The 20470-nt window shown below is 49.7% G+C and overlaps 1 protein-coding gene across 4 annotated transcripts in view; it reads right to left on the minus strand.

Annotated features, from left to right (window-relative positions):
* MSI1 (musashi RNA binding protein 1) overlaps positions 1–19864 on the minus strand; it is a 36956-nt gene extending 17092 nt beyond the window's left edge. For 2 of the 4 annotated variants that reach the window (XM_074972360.1, XM_074972359.1), the window contains exons 1-6: positions 18887–19044; positions 18374–18414; positions 17901–17982; positions 17697–17781; positions 12278–12319; positions 10299–10391 (exon numbers count right to left, since the gene is read on the minus strand). In XM_074972360.1, the coding sequence (XP_074828461.1) occupies positions 10299–10391; positions 12278–12319; positions 17697–17781; positions 17901–17982; positions 18374–18414; positions 18887–18945 (402 nt within the window). In that variant the 5' untranslated portion in view covers positions 18946–19044. Of the gene's footprint in view, positions 1–10298; positions 10392–12277; positions 12320–17696; positions 17782–17900; positions 17983–18373; positions 18415–18886; positions 19045–19377; positions 19514–19839 lie in introns of those variants that run through there. The other 2 variants (XM_074972361.1, XM_074972362.1) reach the window with 2 other exon arrangements.
* Between the last annotated feature and the right edge of the window lie 606 nt (positions 19865–20470).

Consider the following 20470-nt stretch of genomic DNA (forward strand, 5'->3'; position numbering starts at 1 on the left):
CTCCCTTGTAATCGCCCTGCTGTGTCACACAACAATATCACGAGGAGTTATCAGGCTAGCATTGCCACAGTAACTCCCAGGACACTTCAATAAGCTGAGCTGGCCCTGGTTCATCTTAAGAGCCTCATGCTGTCCTGGGGACAAAGTACACTAAAACACTCCAGAACCCACACAACAAAACACAAGTGGAGCTCATTGCAGGATACCCTTCGCTCCAGCAGCTCAGAGCGGACACAGTGCAAGGAGGCACTTTGCATCTCAAACACCACCCTGACAGGGTTTCTCAAACTAGACAACACAGGACTCAAACAGCGCCACCCTGTGGAGAGCAAGGTAGATGATGGAAGATAAACAAGAACAAAGAAACTTCCAGCTGAAGAGCAGAAAGAGCAAGAATTCAACCACAGAGCAAAAAACTAAGCAATCCAAACAATACGGCAGAACTGCAGGGAAACCTGGGAAGTGCCTAACTGTGAGCTCAGCTGCCACTGCCTGCTGTCACTAGGCAAGGCCAGGGGGTTCAGACAGGGGGCTCACTCTGCCAGGGAGACGCACCTAGGAATGCCAAGCATGGGTACTTTACAGACATGAACCAATAAAGCCCACAGCCTCCCTGTGAGGTGGGTCAGGGTTATTTGTCCCATTTCACAGATGGTGAAACTGAGGCACAGAGCAGCAAAGTGACTTGTCCAAGATCAGTGGCAGGAACGGAAGCCAGGGGATGCGGAGCTTGCAGCTCCTGGAGATCAGAAGGCCAGGCTCCCCTTCAGCCCTCAGCACATTCCCAGTGGCTCAGGCCTTTCCGAGCACCGCACCGGGCGCACATTCAACTTGCAAACTGCTAATGTGTGTCCTCAACAGGCTTCTGTGTCCATGGAAACCCAGGGCAGGGGAGGCGGGATTAGTGGGGCCGGCTGGCCCCAGCAGCCAAGTTCATGTGGCCAAGCACTAAGTGTGAGTGGCAGCCCTTGGCGGGCGGCTATTATTGTGGCTGGCTGTTGGGTGCCTCTCTGGGCAGAGCCCCCGCTGGGATCCCTGCCACTCCCTGGCCCATTCTCCTGAGCCTTTCTTCTCCGGGCCGCGCTAGCTTTGCCAACGCCGAGTTAGGCCTGAACAAAAGAGGCTGCTGGGGACAGCTTCTCTTGGGGCCTGATTACCATGGTAACCCTGGCCCCTCCAATCCCAGCTGCTGGATCAGATTAGTGCGAGCTCTAATGCTCTTCGGCAAAGCGCTCAGCACAGACACAAAGACACCCTGCTGCGGCGAGTCTCACCAGGAGCCGGCCTCGCAGGCCTGTGTGAGAGAGGGCCGCCCACACCCCCCCCGCCCTGGACACACACACAAAACGGCCTTTCAGTGCCACCTCGCTCCCCCTGCGGTGCCACCTGGGCGCACAGCGCTGGTGCAACGCTACACCTCATACCACGGCATACCCAGCACAGCAGCCCCGATCTATGACCATACCCCACGACCGGCCTCCAAACGCCCCGTCCCCCCAGATGGGGGGCTGCCCAACACCCCCCCCCATATTCCAACATAAGCTTGTCCAAAGAGGGAAGGAGCAATGAGCCACCCCCCTCTCTTCTCATCAAAGGGGAGGGATGCACAAATCTCCCCCAATCTCACAAAAATAAGTGGAGGAGGAGGAGGAGGAAGGGGAGCACACAACCTCCCCAGAGCCCCCCCCCCAAACGGGGTCATCTAGAGGACAGAGCCACCCCGATTTCTGCCAATTTCAGAGAGAGAGCGTTGGGCTGAACAGGAGCACAGTTACCCCAGATTTCCCTCACTCATGCACACAACCAGCAAAACTAAAACGAACAAGCACAGCCCAGAGAGGGCTTTGCTGCCTTATTCTCTGTAAAACAAAATCCTGTTGAAATTCAAACCCCCTCCGCCCCAACAAAAGGCACTGCAGTGCACAAATGAGGCTGCGAATGTATTCTACTCCCTTCACAAAAACTACCCATTATAAAAATATTATAGTTAAGAATTTCAAGTCTGGCAGCAAATTCTCAGTTAAGGCTCCAACACCAACTTGAATCCAGTCCCTGCCCCCACTCCAAACACAGGCCAGAGACCACACCCCCACCACCCTATTGCCATATCAACTCTGCCCGCCCTCTTGTGCATATGCATTAGGATAAATTATTTCATTCTGTAATCCTGCCCATGGACCACATGGCTGGGCGGGACCCATCTTGGGCGGGGGTCTCAACTCCCTATTGAGGAGATGTGAGAAAGGGTTGGAGAGGGGGGTGTTTCAGTGTACGCATGGGGGAGAGAAAGGATCTCCACTCTGTATGCTGAGGATAGGTAGGGATGTGAAGAGGGGACTGGGGACAGGGTGGTGTGGGGGATGGCACAGAATACGTTGGCCACAAAGAAAGGGACAGAGTTAAAAGTGGTTTGCAGTGGGTATGTGGGGATTCTTTAGTCTGTGTGCTGAGAGGTGTGAAGACAGAGAAATATTTTGAGCTTGTACTGAGAAAGGGAGAGGTTGCCCAGTGGGAACAGGAATGCAGGGTGTGATCTCCACCCCACGTCGGGAAGGTGGGCAGGGATACTGGAACATGATGAAAATTAACTTCAGAATTTTCTGATTTTTTAAAATAGCATTTACAGTTCCAACAATACAGTTGCAATGCACTTGTAATGGGGAGTGGACAGAACATATAATGGTAACTGGGCATTAACAAAAGTTTTGCTGGGTGAATTGTCTTGTTTCTCCCTCTTACATAAATAGTTGTTTTAATTGTTGAAACACAGCAGATGAGTGTTTAGCTTAGTGGTCAAGGCTGTTGTTGTCCAACATCTGAGGTTAGAAGTTCAAGGCTTATGTTTCTTCTATAGCTATGAGAGAATGTCTTTCTCCTTGTTCAACCACTAGGCTCAGCCATGTCGGGGGAAGGAAAAGGTTAACTTATCAACTCCAAATGGATTGCCTCCACAGAGCTCAGCCACAGGAATCACATGGCAATGGGACTTTTTGAGCACTACTTGGTAGTTAGGGGGCGTACCCATGTTCCCCGAGTGCCACATTCTATAGACAGAGGGTATAATGATCCCCCCTCATTAGCAGCCCCCCAGCTCCTTCAGAAACCTTATCTGGAGTTGAGCACCAAATCGATGGGGAGGAGGGAGGAACAATGTGGCTCTGTGGAGGAAATACATTCAGGGACAGGGGCGTCATTAGGCATATGTGGCATACGCGGCTGCGTAGGGCACCCAAAAAATCTGGGGCCACAGGTACTGACTTCTCATCTTGCTGGGGGGGTGCTTAGTCTTTCATGGCATTGCTACTGCTGAGCCCTACTTTAGGCAGTTTTACTAGCAGTGTCCTCCCTGAGGAAACGGGCTAAGGAGCTCTGTTAGCTGACCAGGAATCGAAGCTCTTCCCTCCCAAAGTCGGCCTTTGATCTTGCTGCAGTACTGAGAGCAACCTACAGATTTCACAGATGGGCAAGTGGCATTGAAGCTGCCCTCTGCAGGCCCTGAGATATTTAGGCAGAGGGATGTTAACCAGTTCACTAGACTGAATGTACAGTATTATCCATGTAGATAGCCTTTGAGCAGATAGGCCTTGGCCTCCAGGTTTTCCCTCAAAAGGCCACAAACAGTCTAACCTTTTCAATTACTTAGTAAACTGAGTTTAAAAAAGAGCTGATGGGACTAATACAGTCCTGGGGCTTGGGGAGGGATGGGCAGACTGATTCAGAGGAAAATCCAGTGAAGTTTTGGAGTGAGCTTCTGCAGGTGGACATCTTGGTGAAAGTTGCAAATATTAAAATAAGAACTTTGAAGGCAGAAGTGGAGAAGGCTTCCCCATGAACAGCAGATCAGCTGACCCATGTTAATTTGAAGAGATACTACCGTATCTTTTTAGAAAATAGTAAAAGGAGTGATGGCTGCTAAGAATGAGACCTTCAGGAAGAGACGGAACAGGAAGTAGTAAATCATGATGAACTGGAAACCTAACAGCCATGCTATCAGGCGAAATGACATGAGGTCCTGGTGTCCTAACCAACCAAACTGCTGGGACAACACAGCTTGATTTAGGGGAGGAGAAAATGGTTGCTTGATCCATGCACAGGGACAGAAACTCCTACAAGTAGATGTGTTGTGCCCATGCCAGTGCTAAGACCACCACCCTGGCTCGGTCCTGCTGAAACTTTCTCACTGCTCTGGGGATGACAAAAGTGAGAACAGGAGCCCCTTTCCCCCCAGTGTAAATGAAAGGGGTCTGATAGACATGCCTGTGCCTGCCTGCTCTTGAGCAGATCCTTGGACACCTGGCAAATATCAGATGAACCACCAAGAGTCTGAATGACCATTCATACTGATCTGCGCTTTTCTGACTCAGGTCATTGGCTGTAGCATCTTTGGTGCCATGCCTGCCAGATGCAGAGTAAAGGGAATCCCTTTGTTCCAGATGTAGCATTGCCACAAGACAAGTTGCCTGCTGACACAATGGAGGTGATCAAATTCCCCCCATCTGTTCAGGATGTAAATTGCGACCATGTTGTGAATAAAAATTTGCATCAGTTGCCCTTTGATCTGTGGAAGAAAGGATTTGAAAGCAAGTCTGACGAGCCTCTGCTGTAGTAAGTTTATGTAGAGCTTTGATCCCTGAAGTGGACTGTGGACAATTAGGGATCCTAATTGTGCTCTCCCAACCTAGGGCAAAGGAAATCATGCCTATCATGAGCAGGGGAGAAGGACATTATTTTTAAGACATTCTCCAGCAGTGTCCACAAGAGTTTTTGATTAGGGGAGTGGGGAACACTCATTTCCCAGCTGTGAACTACTAGTTTGTACAGGATTCAACTACCCTTGCAAGGGTCACTTCCCTGGCCTTCTAATGGATGTGCATGTGCGTGTAACACAAAGGTGCAGGCAGTTATCTGGCCCAACACCTAAAGATAAAATCTCACAGGGCCTTCTAGCCTGGACCTGGCTAGGTTCACTGCCTGGATGAGATCTCAAAACCTGCCCTGTGATGGACAAGCTAGAACCCTTGTAGAATTTAAGGTGGCCACTATGAAGGTGAAAACCCAGGCTGGACCAAGATAGATTTTTCCTTGTTTACCCTCAGACTGGGAGATATATAGAGGGAGCACAAGATATGGGCCACCTCACTGAAAGACCGAGCTCTCATAAGCAAGTCATCTAGCTATGCATACCCCTGCAGTCGTAGGCAACATAGACAAGTCACAACCACCTCCATGGATCTGGTGAACACTCTGGGGGCTATAACCAGCCTGAAGGGTTGAGTACCTTGTACTAATTGATAATTGTCTACCACAAACCTCTGAGGTACTTCCTGTGCTTTTTCCTTACCAAAATGTGAAAGTAATCATTGTGAAGGTCAAGGGCCTCAAACCAGCCTGGAGGGTTAGGAGTCAGGATTAATCTCTCAGGAGAAAACCTTGCAGAATTGGATTTTCCTTATGTAATTGCTCAGTCATTCCAATTTCTAGAATTGGGTGCAGACCGCCATTCCTTCTTGAGAAAAGGAAACAACACTTCTATGGTTCTAGTTTAACAGGGCCAAGAGCTCATCCTCATCAGAAGGCTCCCTGAAAAAGGAAGGGGGCTTGAGCTTTCTCATTGTCATGAATGGGAAGAAGTACCCCCATACAGTGAGCTTTAGGACTCAGCAATCCAAACAAATTACTCAGATGCCTTTAAAAATAAAAAAGGGAGTTGTTCCCAAGGGATGAGGTAAAAGGGGAAGAAGTTGAGGATCTGGGTCCTCCAAAATTGCTCTGGGGTCCTCTGGGGCATACTCACACTTGCTGAACTAGATGCAGCACCAGCTCCGGCTGAGGTGGAAGATATTTTCCTCCTCTGATGGTTTCTTTTTTTAAATTTCACTTTAAAAAAAGACTGTCTAGCCCTATTGCTGGTAGTCTGATTCCAGGAAGGACTGTTGAAATTGTCCCTTGTGAAATCTAAACTATTTCCTGCAAATAAAAACTGACTCAAGCCCAGAGACATCTCCATGGACTTTGTGACCTTAATCCTTTCCAGAACCTCTGTCCCAGAGCGGAAAGATTGGTTCCTTTAAAAGGCAGGTCCATGACCTTGACTTGCATCTTGGTGGAGAGGAGAGTTTTGGAGCCAAGAGCGTTTCTTAAGGGACCCAAGCATGTTCAAAGTCCTAGTATAGTGCTGTCTGAGACATCAACGGACGCTTTGGGAGTATGCTTAGACACCTGGCCTTCCTTAAACAATACCACACATCCCTGTATCTTCTCATAAAGAGAGCTGGTCAACATTTTTCATTCACAGCATTTTAAAAATAAAAAACAAAAATGGCCTCTCTTTGAAAGGAAAAGCTTTTTTAATATTGATTTTTAATCTTCCAGTTTTTTGTAAAAAACCCCCAAATATTTGATGTTTCGGGGGGTTGTTTTTACCCTCTCCCTCCATTTTCCCCTTAATTCTTGAGCAATGGCTAGTATTTTCCCTACGTGCACTTTTTCATTTTTTCTTTTCCAAAGGTCAGAGAAGTTTACAAAAAAAAACCAAAAACAAAACATTCATATACTTGTTCTCCGTGGCAACAATTTTTTTTTCAAAGATTTGAAATTAAAAAAAAAAATTGTGATCAAAATGGAAAGTGGTTCCATTTCAAACCCAGCAACACAAATTTCAAATTTGCTCATTAAATTGTTTTTCCATTTTTCTGCTCATGAATGTGCTGAGCTCAAGATCCTGCCTTTGATTAGGCAGGAAACTTATATCTGGCAATAGCTACCTTGGCAGCTGGCAGTTCATAGATTTTAAGACCAGGGAAACCACTGTGATAATCTAGCCTGACTTCCTGCATAACACAGGCCATAGGATTTCACCTAGTAATTCCTGCATCATGCCCATGTCTTCTGGCTGAGTTAGAGCACATCTTTTAGACAGACACTCCATCTTGATTTGAAGATTTAAAGTGACAGAGAATCTACCACATTCCTAGGCTTGTTGTGTCAGGCTTGCCTAGCAGTTAACCTTCCACCTTAACACATTCAGTTGTTTGAGCCTCTGGTCCCCAGAAGTAGATGACAACTTCCCAGCTTTAAATATTTCACTTGCAGCTGAAATCACAATTGAGCTTGGGGTAGGATTCTGGAAAAACAACCCAAATCTTTCCCTGGGAACTGGTAGAAGGATCTAGGAGTCTGACAAATCAAGGCGCAGAGCCCAGATGGTGCCTGCCAAATCCTGGGAGGCTCTGGGGTCACACAGAGGAGGGAAAGTAGTAGTCATGGCAGTCTCATCAGTTGCTAAGGTACCACGGGCACCTTAGAGGATAGTCCTCACCAGTTCCTGCCTCTCAGAGTACCAATGTCCTGTGGATCAGTGGTGCTACTGGATGTGGAGTCAGTGAGAGGTCAGGTAGTCCCTAAGGAGACTGCCTTCTTTGGAGGAGACTTCCTGGCAGAGGAGGAGACCTAGGTCTCCTCAATTCCTTACACTAAAGAAATCACAGATGCGGGAGGACCACAGGGCCAGACTCAAGGGGTAGATACCCCTAAGGAGGAGATCCTGGGTAACTCTTTAACGGGGCTCTCCAAGGTGACAAGGTTCCAAAGATGTCGCTGTATTAAAATGAGGCTCCCCATGAGGAGGAACCATAGCTGACTGGTACAGAACAGTCTTTTCATAGACCTGGATATCATACCATGCTGAACTCAGATCTCATGGGAGCAGAGAGCCCCCCAGACCGGAGGGTGGCACAGACTTGCCTCAGAACCACAACACCAAGGAGTCATCCACACATGGCTGGAGGAAGACCATTTTGGAGAGAGCCTCTCTGGAAATGATCCCACTGGGGAGAAGCAGCTGGGGCTTGGGCACGGAGAATGGGGACATCCCTCGCACCGGAGCTCTGAGGGTGTGTATTTCTGTTGGAGTGGCCAGGTGAATCAAAATGATGCTCTGAAGCAGAGGATCATTCCAATCAACCCAGATCTAAGAGGCCCTTCCTTCTGGGAAACTCCTACGATCCGAGCAGGCAAATTACATCAGAGTTAACCTAGATCTAACTGCAGGATGCTTTCTGGAGCACTCCTCCTTTTTACCACGAGGCTTACTGAACTCTCCTTCCAGGCCTGTCCAAGGAACCTGGAGCCTTAGCTGGGGGAACCAATCTGAGCAGTTCCTTGTGGGGCATCTTTTAATTTTGGACATTCTCTTTCTGCCTGTGTTCTCTCTCTTGGCTTCCACTCTAATGGAGGTTTCAAAGACATTACACAGCCCTAGACACTCCTCCACAGAAGGTCTCCTAGAATACTGCACCTCCAAAGCCTATGGCAGCAAAAAGTTCTGCTGTTTTCTTTTTGGGCCTTTTTAGAAGGGCCCCTTACAAGCCACCACAGCATTTCCCCCAGGCATGAAAGGCACTTTTCGTGCTTTTATGGAGTAGGAAACATAGGACAAGAGGAGCATTATTTAAAGCCAGTCTTTTTGGTAGCGTTCTCTCTCTTGGGCAAACCCTGACAAAACAGTCAAGAAATTAGAAAGGAGAAGTGTGCATTCCTAAAACTAATTATAAAAGTACAAATGCTATGTGTCTTACATGACTGAAGGGAGAGGTTGGTTCTGTGACACTGTTTGGAAGGCAGAGGGACGGTTACTAGATGCAGGATATTTGTGCTCTATGGAACTTAAGGCTAAGAGAGGAGCATGCCCCTGACTTTCAACTACTGATCAAAACAGTTCTGTGGCCATTGAGCAGACTCATGACTCCTGCAATGGCGCTCTGGAGACATTACCACGGAACAGAATATAAGGATACAGCACATTTACTTTCCGTGGTAGAATACAGAAAAAATGTAAAGAAGTGACTAACGTGTATATTGATTCCCAGAGCACTGAACACTTCCCCTTTCTCCCAAGACTGACTGGAAACATTAAGCAGCTGCAAGTTACTGTGATGTATATTTTGTTCATCCCAGGATGCACGTATCAATCATTCTACAAGACAAAACACAGATACCAGACAACACCACTCCAAGTAGAACCACCTAACTTTATAGGTGATAAAGAATTCCTGAAAGCTACATTGATATGACACAGCCAATTGGTGAGGATACTCTTTTCCAACCCATTTTCTTCTCTCCAAACGTTAAGGCATTCACACACCATAAAACCATCTTATGCCCTCCTCTGGGCTGCTGCTGGTGCCCTCTTTCAGAAGAGACAAAGATACTGAAGTCCTCATCTGTCATGGTCAGCATTTCATGGCACTTTCTGCAAAAGTTAGGGTGCTAATCCCTGTGTCCTAGCAAGATTCCACCATACATAATTACATTCTACCTCCCTAAAATCCCCAAGAAGTTCTAATTGGCTATGGTGTCCTTCAAGTCCTGTCCTAAACAACTGTGCAATGGTTTTGTGCACTGATAATTAAACAGTTACTGTGCTCCACCCCAGAAGCGGTGGCATATCAGCAGTAGACCAGAGCAATCCCTATCTGTAATAACTTGCATTATTTCTTAAGTGCATAAAGTGCTTTAAGGATCCATTAAGGTGAAAGTGGTAACGTTATACAGCACCTATTACACCACAAAATGCTCACCCTTCCCAGTGCATAACAGGCTAAGACGGAAGATCTTTATCACTTCAAATTCTACCCCACTTGTTTTCCAGCATGTGACAGGCACATGTGCTCATTGAGGACTGACTGAATTGGAGTTAGAGAAGCCCATCTGGTTTTGAATGATCAGCTGACATAAAACAGCTATCATAAAATGCAGAACCACCTGGAGCTTTGGGCAGCTTGCTTGCCAGATTTTCTTCCAGCTTCCTAAAAATGTCACTTCTGGCCCAAGACTCAGCAAGAGAAGTTTCAGCCCAAAAGATTTCTTTTTAACCGAAAGTTATAAAGGGGTCAGCCATGAGGCTGAGAATCAGAAACGAGCCACAGCTACACAGTTTGGTTCTTGATCAGAACATCTCCTTAGTTCAGGTGTGTTCAGATCTAGGGTTTGAATGGCTTTCAAACACCTTAACCATGAGTCTATGGGACTCCAAAGCCTCAGAGGCATCTCCAGAGAGATTCACGGGAGGGGGGCAGAGCACGCAGTCTCCCCCCTCTCAGGTTCCATCTTCTCCATGAGCAAGCAAGGGGCTTCTGTTCAAAATCATTACAGGGCAGGCACATCTGGCCACAACCCCCTGCATGAAAATTCCAGCCACCCAAACCTTCTGCTGACCTGTGGTTTACCTGATCACCAGGAAGCACCCCTTCCTGCCCAGCAGAGACACAACCTGATCCATCTTCACCCATCAGACTTACCTTCCCAAACTGCTCAAAATACTGTTTCACATCCTCCACGGTAGTGTTCACAGAGAGACCCCCCACAAATATCTTCTTCGTCCGCGTTACCATCTGGGAAAGGGGAGGACAGGGATTCACAGGAGAAACAGAGTTAGCAGAGAACAAGATCTGTCTCCAAAACCTCCTCTTCTGTGAGCTGAAGAGCATGCAGTGCACTGTATTCCACTGGGAGACTGCCCGCAGCAGTGGAACAGAGTCCCCGAACGAAACACTGTATCTACCGAAGGACACGTTTCAGGCCCCAGAAATTTCATACTGTGAAACTCCATCACTCAAGTGCAATCTCAGGCTCATCCAAGCATGCGCCATATTGCTGTCTCCTACCCCTTCCCTCCCTAACCCCCAGCATGCACAAGCTCACTAACTGCCCGTGGGACTTGCCAGGGCACTGCCACTAATCTCCCGTCTAACCCCCTGGGGACGGGTACAGCATATTAAAGTCTGTCACCCACTTTCACAAACCTCCTCGCAAACACACAGAGTGCTGCCATCGCCTTCCCTACCCTCCCGTCACTCACATGGGGCACTGCTGTCACCCTGCCAATCCCCAGCTCACCCTCCCACCCTGCAGTTTCCCTGAAATGGGAAAGCAGAACATGGCCGTGATGCGAGATGGAGATCTCCATGGCCCACGGGTCTGCAAATTGTGCAGTGTGCAGTCCTACAGGGAACAAGCTCCGCTCCACTCCCATTCCCAAGCCATCAGGTTTAAGGAGCCAGAGGAAACGCTCAGTTAAGCTTTCTTGTGCATTTGGGAGGAGGCAAAGGAAGAAACCCTCCCCTTTCTCTTCCCCCAGCCACAGGAGGCTGAGGAGGAATAACTGAGGGGGGCGATTGCTGCTAGGATGAAGCACACTGGTGTCCTTTGAACTGATGCTCCAGCTGCATCCTCCCCTCAGCCCCTTGGCCACACCCCTGCTCCAGCAGGAACACATGGTCCTAATAACCCCAAGGAGCACGGGGCTAATCCGCAGCAATTCCAGGCTTGGAGAGCAGCCTGTTCTAACACTAAAGCACCTTCTGTCACCAAACTGCTTAATGGAATTAACCCAATTCCTACCATGTGCTTCCTGGCTCATTACTCAGGATACCTGTTCACTAATTGTTCTCTGCTCCTGATCCCTTGTGCTTTCCTCCCCACATCATTCTCTTCTTCCACTCTGCAATTCTCTCCCTCATCAGCCCGTTCTCCCCCTGCAGTACTTGGGGTGAGATTATAGGCTCTCGTCCTCCAGCCCAGTTAAGTGAGACCCCCCCCCCAAATCTGCATTCTACTTTGAAGGCAAATTGCCAATTTGCTCTTCACTCTGCAGTTAAAAGTTTCTCATTGAGCATCTAGTAGAACCTCCACAGCTGCTGGCTTCCATCGAGCGCCCACCTTCCTGGTGCAGGTCAAGCCCAATGTCCTTCTCTCTCTGGCCTTTCTAGTGCTGGTGTGCACCTTGACATTCCACAAAATGAAGTTCTTTCTCCCACACCTCTCCCCAGTCCATCCTACATGTCTCCTGCCACAGATTGGAACTACTTCATGTTTCTTGCAGGCCCTCAGGTTCCAGATACAGGCTACCAAAGAGCAGAAGGTGCTATGTTCTTGAGCAGACTTCTGCATTTCATCAGCTCCACTCATGAAGCACACTCTAACCATAGTGGAGTGGAGCTTGGGCTATTCCAACCCCACACTGACAATCACAAGAGTATCCCAAAGCTCCCTAGTGAGCTAGACCATGCACAACAGAATGCAAGTCTGGAGGTGGAGCACCAAAGGTCATCATTAAGGTAGGAACTAAGCCTGAGTATCAGTCATCAAAGCCTTAAGGACCAGTGCTGGCAGGTGCACCAAGATGTCCTTCCAGCATCCTCTGGACAAAGGCACAAAGAGGATTTAAGTTCCTTGAGTTGCACCTTTTCAATTTGTAAAGGCTGCACATTCTACCTACCTTGGGCTGTGCTCGGCGGGGGAATGCTACTTTTGGGTCGATCTGAAAGAGACATGGGAGAGAGAGAGCAGGTGAACATATAATACATGAAATGTAGGCAATTAAAGTAGGCTCTCCACAAACTTTGCCCAAGTGATAGTTTGCCAGACCCAAGGAAGACACCTAATGAGCATAAAGTAGACTGCAGACAACTTTATCTTCTAATAGAGGTGTGATCCCTGGAGACTACAGTTCCCAGCATGCAATGTTCCATCTGAATGTGAGCAGCAGCCGTTCAGCACAAGATGGAACACCACAGGCTGGGATTAGCAGTCTCTGTTAGCTGGTCCTCTGTGTTCAGACTCCACCTTGGCCACCCTGTACCAGCAATGTCATATTAAAGTACTTTATTCTCCCCTTCACTCTGGCTAAGTGTACAGAGCTCACCTGGTTAATAGTGAAGCAGGAAATGGTCTGCACATAAAAAGCTAAGAACTTCAGCCCGAAAAGCATGGATTCACATGAGAAGGGAAGATGTGAACTAAACTGAAGAGTCCCAAGGACAGAAAGTTGCAATACAGACTCCTGTCATCAAATCACACAGTATACTGCTGCCCCTTCTGCAGGTTGTATGCTGCGCAATAAAAACAATCAGCTCCAATCATCCTACTGTGCTAGATAGGCGTATCTGTTTGGCGTATTACTAAACCTGCTGTCCACTAGAGTGCCTTTATCTCAGCACCAATATCCAGATGGTGCACATTCTGCTGGGGTCAGCAATGGATGAACGCATGGCTGCACTATTCTTACCACCACCACAACTTAAACTAGGAAAATACTAATGCACTGAAAACGAAACACCCACTATAATGCACACACAGCAACTCTTGTGATGTCACCCTTACATTAGAAATGATCCAAATCTACAAATGAGCTTAGAGAGCCCTGTGCTAAAGGAGGGTCTGTTCAGCCCACAGCTGGAAAGGCTGTAGCTGGGAGAGGAGCTGAGAAGTTTGTCCCATTAGCCCAGCAGCTCAAACAGCCCGCAAGGAAACTGCACCTCTCCAGCTCCTCTCACTGCTATTGTTCTACTTTCCAGCCTGGCTTTTCTCCCTTCGTTCATCCTTTCATTTGTCAGACAGAACCCAAAGCTCAGTACCTCTTCAGATCACTCCCCTCTGCCTTCCCACCTCCAGCCTGATTCACAACCTAGAACATAAATAAACTCAGCATATAAGTAAACAGAGGCAAAAGTGAAGAACATAAATAAACCTCCCCTTATGACCGCCAAACACAGCAACATACCCTCTTGGTGCCTCATAGGGACATCTGAGCACCTTTCCCTCTCCTCCCCCTTCCTCCCAATCCAATCCTCTGGCTTCCTGGCTAGTGCAGAAATCCTCAGTGAATTCTGAGGACAGAGGACGGCAGGAGACCAAGAGGCCGATGGCAGATAATAAGCAAAAACAATAATCTACTGTCTTTTAGTTCTCAGCCAGTGTCATTCAGCTCCTGCCAAGAAGATGCTTTCATACACAGCAAAGTTAAGCCCAGGACTCATTTTTTCATTACCCTGAGCGTGATAAACTGGGTAGAGATAACGTATCCACCTGGCTAGAGGGGGCAGGCAGTAATTTCACAAATTCTTCTGCACAGCTATCTACTGTTGCTGGTAAACCGAGGCCTAACCAACCAACTGCAGACACGTAACTGAAGGTGCACAGAGGAGAGAGCGTTCAATACAAGACTCAAGGTACTAGAAGGGGGCTATTCCTCAAGTACAGGAATTTTCATAATTAAAGGAGAAGTGGTGGTAATCACTTTCTGTATCCCTGGTATTAAAGCCAATAATCTGGTTGAGTTTTACTTCACTGTCAGTTATGGATGTGATAAAGATTTGTACACAAGGAATTCAGAGTTCCTCAGATAATGTCGTAAAAAATGTAACTAGTATCTGATAGTGGTTAGGGTTGTTATTTAAATACTTGTCACTTTCATTTCAAGTTACTAACCTTTAGGGACAAATTGTGCCCATGGTTATGTCCATGGAATCCCACCGACCTCACAAGTGTAAACAAGGGCACAACTGGGCCCTTCATTACCACTTTTCAGGCCACGTAACACTGTTTAATTCCCATGTAAGCTCATATAACTACATTTAACTTGCTGACATCATTATCTGTGTTATCTATATCCACTAGCTGGGGATCTGAAGCGATTCAAAAAAGCACAATTGTCATATCTCTAGTGCCAGCTTTGTTACATTTGTTAATAGTGAATCTGAAAATGCCTACAGTACCCCTTTCACACACACACAAATAAAAACAGCAAAAGCAAAAAAAACCCAAGCAAGAAAACCTCTAACACATCACTGTTTCTAGGGCACATAGAGAAACTGAAGGCAGCAGCCGTCTGCAGCTTTACAAAGGCACGCAAATCTTTTACCTTGAGACGGCAAAGCCAACTCTCATATCAAGCATTTCCATAAATAACCCCTGTAGGCTGCTATCTAGCTTACAAACAAAGAGAAGTCTGAAAGGCACAAGGTTTCCTCCAGAGAATCAGGCCAACAACATTAATTACAATAGAAAGAATCAGAGAACAATGAAGCAACAAGTTGGGTAGACATTATCTACCAAGTGCTGTTTACCAGGAGACACCAAGCACAGAGAATGGGGTGTAGTTTCAGGACACTGGGCCTTTTCCCACAAAGTTTTATAAAAGCCTAAGTTAGGATTCAGATGAGTTGGTGACATTTAGTCCATGACTAACAGCAGAGACTTTCAACTAAAGAGGGGGAAAAAACAAAACAAAAAACCCCCCACACATCTAAGGCTCCAAACAGGACTACAAAATCAGCATGTTTTAGGGGAATTGAGAGCCACTGAACTGCACATATAGATCAGTCTTGGATCCTAATCCAGCAATTACCAGGCAACATACCCCAAAACATTCAGCCCAGATTTAAACTTTAAAAAAAGAGAGAAAAAAAGAAAAAAAATCCAAGTTCCTGACAAAGAAAGGACTTTAGAGAAACTGCCACCATTCTTCCTGCTTCCTCAGCATACAGTCAGCAAGCCAGATGCATCAGAGAATTTCAATGGCTGGCCAGCCCCACATGTTCTTTACACCACAAGTCCCTTCTCTTTTCCTTCAGCACACTTACCCATTCCACATCCCCTCCCTTTCCTGGGCACACCCAGTGGATTGCAGAATTGCTTTAAGACCAGAAGCAGCATTGGTTTAGACAGGTAAGAATGGAGACCATAGATTGCATCTCACTTCTGTCCCAGAAATGCTCTTGGGATTGCTGCCACCATCAACATCCATCACTCACCTTTTCAAGAGTGAGCTAGGCCAGTCCCACAGATTCACCATCAGACCCCAGGTTTATACGGACTATAAAATAAAACAAGCCTGCCCCCACCCCAAAACATTTAATCAGAATCCTCCCCCAAAGCAAAACTAACTTTACACCACTCTCACAAGAGGACAAGGTTTTTAAGACTCCTGGCAATCTGCACACTGCAGAGGCGGCTGGAATAGGTTTAACCAGGAGCTCCCATGGGGAGGAAGGTCCTGTATACATCAAAGGGAACGATCCATGCAGTTAAACAGGAACAGACATAAATCTTACCGCAGCTCATGCTGTAAGCCTCAAGAAAGGGTCTCTCTCTCTCCCGCTCTCTCTATTCAACTCAGATAAAGAATTTGATGCCTGAACTGCCTCACTAGACTTCAAGTTACACATGTGGACTTTTCATTAGTTCATGGCTGGAACTGGAACTTATTTTTTTCCCCCCATGTGCCCCCACCACTTGTATCCCCACCCCTGGGTCAATATTAAGAAAAAGAGGAATTTGACAGCACAAAAGTCACTAAAACTACTCAGACAAAAGATCTCTAACACCCACTCCCCAAACACAGATCCTACATATCTCCCTGATGCCAAGGGCTTGCAGTGCAGGAACTGACAGTCTATGTTGAGAGACCCAATGACTCTTTAAAAAACTATCTACAAGTTCACAAAGTGGCTAGAACAGCTTGTAATTGCAAGAACTGATGTACCACCCTGGGGGATGGAGGCACCACTGATATCTCAAAGAGCAGAAGATGGCCCTCAGAGGCACCTTCTGAGCACACTAGGAGACAATAAACTTCAGGAATTCATGGCCATTGCAAATTCGTATCCTGGGGAAGCCATAAGAGAGCATGAGGCAACAACTCCTCAACACAAAGGGATATGGGTCTATAACAAGGGTTCTCAAACTGGGGGTCATGACCCATCAGGGAGTTGCAAGGTTATTACATGGGGGGTTGCAAGCTGTCAGCGTCCACCCCAAAACCCTGCTTCACCTCCAGCATTTATAATAGTATTAAATATTTTTCAAAATGCATTTTTGATTTATAAAGGGGGTCGCACTCAGAGGCTTGCTGTGTGAAGAGGGTCACCAATACAAAAGTTTGAGAACCACTGGTCTATAGCATCACCAGAGAGAACAGGCCTAGCTCTTTGTAAGGGTCAAGCGCCCATCATGGAGGGAAGGAGTACTTGTGGCACCTTAGAGACTAACCAATTTATTTGAGCATACACTTTCGTGAGCTACAGCCGAAAGCTTATGCTCAAATAAATTGGTTAGTCTCTAAGGTGCCAAAAGTACTCCTTTTCTTTTTGCAAATACAGACTAACATGGCTGTTACTCTGAAACCCATCATGGAGGGGTTACACCTATGGCAAAACAGAAGGTGATTGGTGCACACAAGAGACAATAAAAGCCTATCAAAGGCTGTGGGGTGCTGTATTTCCATAAGGGACTAAGAGAGGGCATCACAAGAGAGTGTTTCAGAGTAGCAGCCGTGTTAGTCTGTATGCGCACAAAGAAAAGGAGGACTTGTGGCACCTTAGAGACTAACCAATTTATTTGAGCATAAGCTTTCGTGAGCTACAGCTCACTTCAAATAAATTGGTTAGTCTCTAAGGTGCCACAAGTCCTCCTTTTCTTTTTACAGGAGAGTGTGAGGCTCTGCATGTCCTCTCCACTTATGGGGCAGTTGCTCCCACAGACACTGTTAGTTTCACATGGACACACTTTTTCTTGTGCAGTCCTGAATGTATTCAGTCTTTTCAACTCACAAAGTGCCACCATCAGTTTCTCAAAAGGGATTCTTGCAATCAGTAGGCAGAATGGAAAATCATAACCTGGGATTCATAATCAATACTCAAACATTCACAAACCAATCCATACTTGGTCATCCACAGCTCAGAAGAGCAGCCAGTTAGCAAACCATCACCACGATGCAGAAGGGCAGGATAATTCTTTATCAATAATCAATAGTTTATAACCCCTCATTGGGAATCAAACACCACAATCAATCAGTGCTCTAAGCACTGAGGCTCAGTTGACAAATGAACCCCCTTAGATGGGAGAAGAAACCTCACCGTCTTGGAGTCCAGTTCATGTCTGGATTGGGCCAGAACCTTGTCCACACCGGCCTGGTCCATGAACGTGACGAACCCGAACCCCCTGCACCCCGAATCCCAGGCAGGAAATGGGGGGGGAGGAGGAAAGAAGAGAGAAAGTTGGTTAAAGTCGGCCCGGCTCTGGCCGAGGAGCAAAGGAGGAGCAGGGGCTGGTCTTCTCACCTGGATCGCTTTGTCAGCGGGTCCCGCATCACCAGACACTCCTTCACCTCCCCGAACTGGCTGAAGTATTCCCGCAAGCCCTCTGCAACCAAAACACAAGGCCATGGGCCCCTGCCTAGCGCCGGCCCCTCGGGGCTCCCTCCCCACCGCGCCGCCCCGCCCGGCCCACGGAGAAAGCGCCCCAGGCCCGGAGCCGACCCCTGGTGGCGAAGAGCGACGCGCCCCCCCCCACGCGCGTCCGGGGGCGGCCGCGGCTCCCTCCCCCCTTCCCCGGGAAGAGGCATCGAGGGAGCCCTACAGAGCGGATTCCCCCCCCGGAATAACAGCCCGGGCCGGGCGGAGCAGAGCCCCGACCCCGCTCCGCCCGGGGAGTTCGGAAAGTTTGGGTGGCAGGTGCCCGGTCCGGAGCTCGGCCGGGGCCCGCGGGGGAGCGGGAGCGCCGCGGGGAGCGGCCCCTGCCCGGCGGGCCTCACCTTGCGTGGTTTGCCAGCTCAGTCCCCCGATGAACATTTTGCTGCGGGAGACACAAAAAGAGCCGTGAATGGAGCGCGGCGCGCCGGGGGGCGGCCGGGGGGGGCCGCCCGGCGGCGGGAGGGGAGCAGCGCGGGGGCAGCAGGCGGGGCGGGCTGCCCGGCTCTAGCGGGGGACCGGACCCGGCGCGCCGCGGATGCCGGACGAGCTGCCCAGGCTGGGGGGACGACGACCCTGCGCGGCCCCCCGGGGGGGCGGGGCGGGCTGCCCGGTGCCGGGGTCAGCGCGTGGCCTTATGCCCGGCTCGGGGAGGGGGGGCTCGGGCTCGGGTCCGGACTCCGGCGGCGGCCGGCGGCGGCAGGGCGAGCTCGCAGGGATCGGCCATGTTGGCAGCGGCCGCCGCCACCGCCGAGCCTGTCCGGGCCACGAGCTCGCGGGGAGCTGGCTGGAGCCGGCGGGAGAGGCGCGCTGCCGGCCCCGGCTCCCGCCCCCCGCCGCGCCGGGCGGAGCGGTACCAGGGATCGTGCGGGGAGTCCGGGGAGGCGAGGCCGGGCTGGCTGGCTTCTGTCTCCATTCGGACCTCTTCTCCCTGCGAGGCGCAGAGCCGCACTCCCGGGGCAGATGAGCGCTGGAAAAGGGGCCGGACGGACAGGCCATGCTGCCCCCTCCCCCGACCCCTCTCAGCCAGGCGGGGAGGGAGGGAGGAGGGCCCGGCGGGGACAACCTGCCCGGCTCCTCCCACCCCCGGCGGGCGGGCAGCCGGCGTGCGCATAAAACCCGGCCGGCTGCTGCCTGCCCGGCCGCCTGCACTGGGGGGACGGCAGCGAGCGGGGCTCGGGCAGAGCCGCGCCCAGGCCAGGCAAGTACAGCGGAGTGGACCCGTCCGCAGCTGGTACCGCCCGGGAGAAGAGCAGGGACGGGAGCCGCGGTGTGCGCGCGCCCCACCTGGCCCCCGTCTCCAGCCCAGGGGGAGGGAGCCTGGAGCCGGCGCCCGGAGGATTCTCACCTGGCTCGCCATGGAGGGGCTGCTGGGGCTCACGCAGCGTGGTGCGCGCAGCTAGAAACAAAGGGGGCCTGGAGCTGGCCCCGGGAAGCTTGTGCTGAGTCGCGTCTGGCTTTGGCGTGCTACCGTGCGGGTCTCCGCTGCTCTGGGGGACCGGGCAGCGCGCCCTAGAGCGGGGGAGCGGAGCTATTTCTGCCAAGAAAGCCGCGTAACAAGCTCCGAAGTGCTGGCTGCAGTTGGGGCTGTTCAAACGTGCGGGCTTAAAACGGGGCTGGAGCGGCCTAACTTTAGGCACTCACGTTTGAAAACATGGCACCGTGCGGCACAAAAGGAAAGCGCGCTGTGAAAGCCCCCGAGAGGCTTCTGTGGAGAGCCCTGCCGCCGGAGCCTGGCTGGCTCAGATGCGTGTCCGGGTTTAGCTTTGTTAGTCTGCCTAAAACTTGGCTTTGCGCTTCTTTCACTTACCCTGAATGGAGGCCAAATGCCCCCGTGAGCTTGAGTGTGGCAGGAATGTGAGCCATACTCTTCTCCAGGGCTGCCTTGCGCACCTGGGACATCCCCTCCAGCCTGATCCACCAGGGCACAGAGGAGAAGTTTGGTCTGAGAGGGTTAAATCAATTTGACAACAATAACAGGTATCCCAGACCTGAAGAAAAGCCCCCTGTAAGCTCAAAAAGTGGTTTCTTGCACCCCCAGAAGTTGATCCAATAAAAGATATTTTCTCAACTACCTTGTCTCTTTAATATCATGGGACCAACACTGCATACAGTCACATGTGACACAAACATAGCCTGAAGCAGGATCTGCCTGTTGTGGCATGTACCATATTTAAACAAGACTGCTTTCCCCCCCCCCCCCCCGGCTGTGGTACTCTTGCATAGCCCCCACAAGCGTTGGCTAAACCAGGGATTCTCAACGTTTTTCTTACCCCTCCTTCACCCCCCAACAAGCAATTAAAAACTCCACAGCCCATCTCTGCCACAACTGTTTTTCTGCATATAAAAGCTAGGGGGGAGCAAGCAGGGCAGTTGCCCCACACCACAGGGGGCCTGCAAAGCTAACTTGTTTAGGCTTCAGCCTCAGGTGGTTAGGCTCA

Source organism: Natator depressus, chromosome 15 (assembly GCF_965152275.1).
Source record: "Natator depressus isolate rNatDep1 chromosome 15, rNatDep2.hap1, whole genome shotgun sequence".
In the NCBI taxonomy this organism is placed as follows: Eukaryota; Metazoa; Chordata; order Testudines; family Cheloniidae; genus Natator; species Natator depressus.